Below are 5,596 nucleotides of genomic sequence, written 5' to 3'. Positions count from 1 at the left end.
CCCGCCGCTCCGCGCTGCTTGGTGCGGGGGCTGTGCCGCCCACGCCCTGCCCTGCCCTGCCCAGAGCTAGCTGCGGCCCAGCCTGGGCAGGGGCGGCCCCGCTCGGCGCCACCCGACAGGGCCCGTTTCTCTCCCTCTGTCCAGCCCGTGATCTGTCCGGGGTCCCGTGAGCATGGCCCAGCCCCGCGCCGCGGCCCTGCTCCTCTGGGTGGGCCTGGGCCTGGGCCTGGGGCAGCAGTTCCCCTTCCAGGACCCTTCCCTGCCTTGGGACCAGCGGCTGGACGACCTCGTGGGCCGGCTGAGCCTGGAGGAGATGGTGCTGCAGGTGGGGTGGGGGGCTCGTGGGCAGGGGGTCCCGAGAGGCCCCTGGCCCTTCAGCAGACTGGGGCATCCTGCGGAGGGGGCTGGGCAGGAGTTGGGCCATGGTAGCTTGTGGACCCTGGTGGGATGCACAGCCAGGGTCTGGAAGGAGCTGGCTGCCCCTGCTGGCTCTGCCCCGTCTCTCGTGTGGGGCAGGTCACAGGGTGCCCACAGCCCGTGCTGCCCCATGCCCACCCACATCCGCCCCACAGATGGCAAGAGGTGGTGCTGGGGGCAACGGGCCAGCACCGGGCATCGAGCGGCTGGGCATCCAGCCCTACAACTGGAACACGGAGTGCCTGCGGGGCGATGGGGAGGCCCCCGGCTGGGCCACTGCCTTCCCCCAGGCCCTGGGGCTGGCCGCCTCCTTCAGGTAGGGCTGGGGGCTAGGCAGGCAGTACCTTGCCTGGAGGCTGGCTCTGCCCCTGCCCTTCTCCAGGGCAGCTGCTGTGGTTCTGTGGGGTGGGGAGAGGCTAGCTCTGGGTCTCCCCCTGCCTGCCCCCCCCCGCCCCCGGCACCTCAGCTGTGCCCCTTGCCCCACAGCCCGGAGCTGATCTACCGTGTGGCCAATGCCACAGCCACTGAGGTGAGAGCCAAGCACACCCATTTCATGGCCATGGGCAAATACAGTGACCACACAGGCCTCAGCTGCTTCAGCCCCGTGCTCAACATCATGCGTCACCCGCTCTGGGGCCGCAACCAGGTGAGGGCCACATGGCCCGGGGTCCCAGCTGCAGCAGCAGCAAGGAGTGGGGTGCGGGGGCAGGAGCCCCAGTGAAGGTCCTGGCCACAGGGCTATAACAGGGACGTGTCCTGTCTATCCCGCAGGAGACATACGGGGAGGACCCATTCCTGAGTGCAGAGTTGGGGGCAAGTTTTGTGCAGGGGCTGCAGGGCCCCCACCCACGGTACATCAAGGCAAGCGCAGGCTGCAAGCACTTCAGCGTGCATGGGGGGCCTGAGAACTTGCCTGTGTCCCGCTACAGCTTTGACGCCAAGGTGAGGGGGGGGGTCCAGACAGGCAAGGCCAGGCTGGGGAGGGGTGGCACTAGGGAGCTGTTGGGCCAGGGCCAGGGGCCAGCAGGGCTGACCACATTGACCAGGCTGCTCCCCCTGGCATCCTGCAGGTGGGGGAGCTGGACTGGAGAACAACCTTTCTGCCCCAGTTCGAGGCCTGTGTCCGTGCCGGCTCCTACAGCTTCATGTGCAGCTACAACAGGTGCCAGCGGGGCTTGGCTGGGGAGGAGGGAGGCTTGGCAGATTCTGGGATGGGGCCATGGCCCGGCAGACGCTGTCCTGTGCTGGGGACAAGCTGCCCCCACGGGGGAGGAGGGAGGCTGGGCAGATTCGGGGATGGGGCCATGGCCCGGCAGACGCTGTCCTGTGCTGGGACAGAGCTGCCCCCAGTGGCTCAACACTGACCCGCCCTCCCCCAGGATCAACGGGGTACCGGCCTGTGCCCATGAGCAGCTGCTGATGGGGATCCTGCGTGAGGAGTGGGGCTTCCAGGGCTATGTGGTGAGCGACGAGGGTGCCGTGGAGCTGATCCTGCTGGGGCACCACTACACACACAGCTTCCTGGAGACGGCTGTCGGTGAGCTGGAGTCGGGGGCTGTCCCAGGGGCCCTGCTGCTCCAGCTCCTGCTGCTGCCTGTTCCCAGGGAGAGCAGGTCGGCATGAAGTGGCTCGCAGGGCAGCAGAGGCCAGGTAGTGGGCTGTGGCCTGGGTTGTTGCCTGGGCCCCATCCCCAGCTATCACCACCTGGCACAGATGTCGCCCTGCTCAGTGCCCCAGTTTCCCCAGGGGCAGGGATCCACCTCTCCTCCCCCATAAGCCTCCAAGGGCTCAGGAGCCCTGGGAAGGGCTTTGAACCTCCAGACAAGAGCTGCACAGGTGCCTGAGCTCACGGGGGCCCTAGGTGACTGATGTGTTGCTTTCCTCCTACTGTGCAGCCGCAGTGAATGCTGGCCTCAACCTGGAGCTGTCCTACGGCCTGCGGAAGAACATCTTCACCCTCATACCAGAGGCCGTGGCCCAGGGCAACATCACCATGGAGGTGGGAGCCATGGGGCAGAGGTGGTGCCAGCAGAAGGCATGGCACCAAGGATGTGCCAGGTGCTGGCTGCCCTGGGGGCAGGGGCCTCAGGCTGCTCCAGGCACCAAGCTGGGGCCAGGGGGCCCTGGGTGAGGAGGAGCTGTGGTTGCCCCTAGCTGAGCCCCTGGGTTCTTGCAGACAGTGAAGGCGCGAGTGCGGCCACTCTTCTACACACGTCTGCGGCTGGGGGAGTTTGACCCACCTGAGATGAACCCATACCATGCACTGGGCATGGACACCGTGCAGAGCCCAGCCCACCAGGCCCTGGCACTGGAGGCTGCCATCAAGACCCTGGTGCTGCTGAAGAATGTGGAGGACACGCTGCCCCTGCGGGCCCAGGACCTGGCAGGCGGGCGCATTGCTGTGAGTACCCCCCACACAGACACACATGGGAGATCCAGGAGCCGGGGGACCAGGGGCTGCCTGATCCCTGGGCACCCTCAGTCCCTCCCACAGGGCATGCACTGCTCCCTGTGGCCATGGGCAGACACCACAAGGGCAGAGTAGAGAGAGTGGTGCCCCGAACCCCATTCAGACTGCCGGACAGTGCCGCCTGTCCCCTATGATCCCCATCCTGGCCCCTGTGCAGCCAGCACATCCTGTGGCCAGTGCCTGGTGCTCCCCAGTCTGCACTCCCCTGTGTGGGGGCCCCGTGGCAAAGCAGGCAGCCTCCCTGCCACTCTCCTTCTCTCCACAGGTGGTCGGCCCCTTCGCTGACAGCCCCCATGTCCTGTTTGGGGACTATGCGCCCGTCCCAGACCCCCGGTACATCGTCACTCCCACATAGGGCATAGGCTGCCCCCTGCTTTGCAACCACCCCCAGGGCAGGTCTGGCTAGGGCAGGGGTCATGCAGGGTGGACACCATGGTTTGAAAAACTGCCTGGCTCCTGCTCCTGGCCATGCCCCTTCCCTCCACTGCCAGGGCCAGGGCCAGGGCCAGGCAACACAGTACATGTCCTTCCCATGCCACGCAGGAGGGGCCTGGAGGCACTGCCAGCCAATGTCAGCTTTGCGGCTGGCTGTCGTAAACCACAGTGCCTACACTACGTGCCCACTGAGGTGAAGGCAGCCGTGCGGGGGGCCAACATTGTCATTGTGTGCCTGGGCACAGGTACTGGAGGTGCAATAGATGGGACCTCTGTCCCTAGAGGTGGGCATGGGGTGGGGGTGCAGCTTACAGGCAGCTCCTCTGTGGCTTGCGGCTCTCAGCCCCAGGAAACTTTGGCCAGGATGAGGTCCACAGGTTGCCAGACTTGGAGCCTCTGCTAAGAGGCCAGGCCCCTCATGCCTTCACAGGAGGGGCCTGTGGTAGGGGCTGGGGCCAGGGCTATCCTGCTGTTTCCAGAGGCTCTGCCCAGCCTGGTCTCAGGGCGCCTGGGGCAGCAGGGGACAGCTGACAGCCTCAGCTGTTTCTGCCAGGGATTAACATGGAGTCGGAGATGAAAGACCGGAGGGACCTGGCTCTGCCTGGGCACCAGCTGCAGCTGCTGCAGGACGCAGTGGCCGAGGGTGAGGCAGCACGGGGAAGGGAGCAGGGAGAATGCTGAAGCTCCTAGGGCAGGGGTGGGCAAAATGCGGCCCGGGGGCCGGATGCAGCCCACCAGGCCATTCTATCTGGCCCACCGGGCCCCTAAAAATTTTAGAAAATTAATATTAATGTGCCCTGGGCTTTCTGTTACTTCAGCCCTCGATGGCTTGCCAAAACTCAGTAAGCGGCCCTCTGCCCAAAATAATTGCCTGCCCCTGTCCTAGGGGCACTCCCAGCCTCCAGGGGGGGCAGGCCAGTGGGGAAGGGCCTCTGCTTTGTCCACCAGGGGCTTCCCAGGACCCTGGAGGGGCAGGGAGGGTAACCTGCAGGGACTGAGGCCTTGGTGATGTGCAATTCACCCAGAGCCTGGAGGGGACTGCGCTTGGGGTGCTGCCTAGTGCTGCCCTGCTCAACCCAGCCCATGCAGGGACAGGGGTCTGTGCTGAGCCCAGAGTCCCTGGGCCCTGTTGCAGGGAGCGTCCAGATCATGTGACACCCCTCTTTCCCATCATCCCTGCAGCTGCCGGACGCCCCGTCATCCTGCTGCTCTTCAACGCCGGGCCCTTGGATGTGAGCTGGGCCCAGACCCACCCCAGTGTGCACGCCATCCTTGCCTGCTTCTTTCCAGCACAGGCAGCTGGCACTGCTGTCACCAAGGTGCTGCTGGGCCAGGATGGGGCCAACCCGGCAGGGCGGCTCCCAGCCACATGGCCAGCTGGCATGCACCAGGTGAGACCGATGGGCCTGGCCCTGCTGCTGGGCTCAACATCGCTCAGGATCTCCCCAGGGCACTCACCCCCTGGGCCATGGCTGCCTCACACTGTAGCAGTGGGGTGTTGCCCATGGCCAGCACAGCCTAGTGCAGACCCTGCCAGGGACCAGCCCCATGCCCCCCACATGCCTGCAGCCAGTGGGCCCCTGGGTGGGCCACCTTGGCCTGGCCTAGCATGTTGCCAGGGGTTGTGGCTGACCTCACCTGCCCCATGGCTGCAGGTGCCAGCGATGGAGAACTACACCATGGTGGGGCGAACGTACCGGTACTATGGGCCAGAGCCCCCGCTCTACCCCTTTGGCTATGGCTTGTCCTACACCTCCTTCCACTACCGGGACCTGGTCCTGGATCCCCCCACCCTACCTGTCTGTGCCAACCTCAGCGTCTCCGTGGTGCTGGAGAACAGGGGGCCACGGGATGGTGAGGAGGTGAGCGCCACTGGGCATTCATGGCACAATGTGGGGAGAGGGCCACATTGCTGCAAGGTTGGTGGGGGTGGGGTGGTGCCTGGGCTCCCTGTCACTGGGTGGGGTCCCCCCACGTTGCCTCCCGGGCTCTGGGGCACATGGCCAGAGGGGTGGTGGTGCCAGGTGGTGCCCAGAGTGGGAGATGGCCTCTGGGTGCTGGGTGAGAGCAGGTGGGGGCATGGTGCTGGCCTGGCTGCCCTGGGGCTGTGACGCTGCCCTTGCAAGGGCTGAGCAGGGTGGCTTCCTGCTGCCCCCAGCTCCTGACTCCTCCTCCCCGCCCCCCGCAGGTAGTGCAGCTGTACCTGCGCTGGGGCCGCCCGTCCGTGCCGGCACCGCGCTGGCAGCTGGTAGGCTTCCGCCCGGGGGCCCTGGG

General features: G+C 66.3%; 1 protein-coding gene across 1 annotated transcript in view; it reads left to right on the top strand.

Moving 5' to 3' along the window:
• The first annotated feature begins 67 nt into the window (after positions 1-67).
• The window catches only part of MAP7D1 (MAP7 domain containing 1), a 30,721-nt gene continuing 25,192 nt past the window's right edge, over positions 68-5,596 (top strand). Inside the window, 11 exon segments of the mRNA XM_025215860.1 lie at positions 68-325; positions 573-733; positions 904-1,063; positions 1,189-1,359; positions 1,488-1,579; positions 1,797-1,954; positions 2,313-2,416; positions 2,594-2,818; positions 3,153-3,235; positions 4,502-4,713; positions 5,511-5,570. Coding sequence (XP_025071645.1) covers positions 173-325; positions 573-733; positions 904-1,063; positions 1,189-1,359; positions 1,488-1,579; positions 1,797-1,954; positions 2,313-2,416; positions 2,594-2,818; positions 3,153-3,235; positions 4,502-4,713; positions 5,511-5,570 — 1,579 coding nt within the window. The 5' untranslated portion in view covers positions 68-172.

The sequence above is a fragment of the Alligator sinensis genome, unplaced genomic scaffold (genome assembly GCF_000455745.1).
Source record: "Alligator sinensis unplaced genomic scaffold, ASM45574v1 scaffold964_1, whole genome shotgun sequence".
NCBI lineage: Eukaryota > Metazoa > Chordata > Crocodylia > Alligatoridae > Alligator > Alligator sinensis.
Note: the sequence above shows the minus strand (reverse complement) of the source record. Positions and strands in the feature narration are given on the sequence as shown.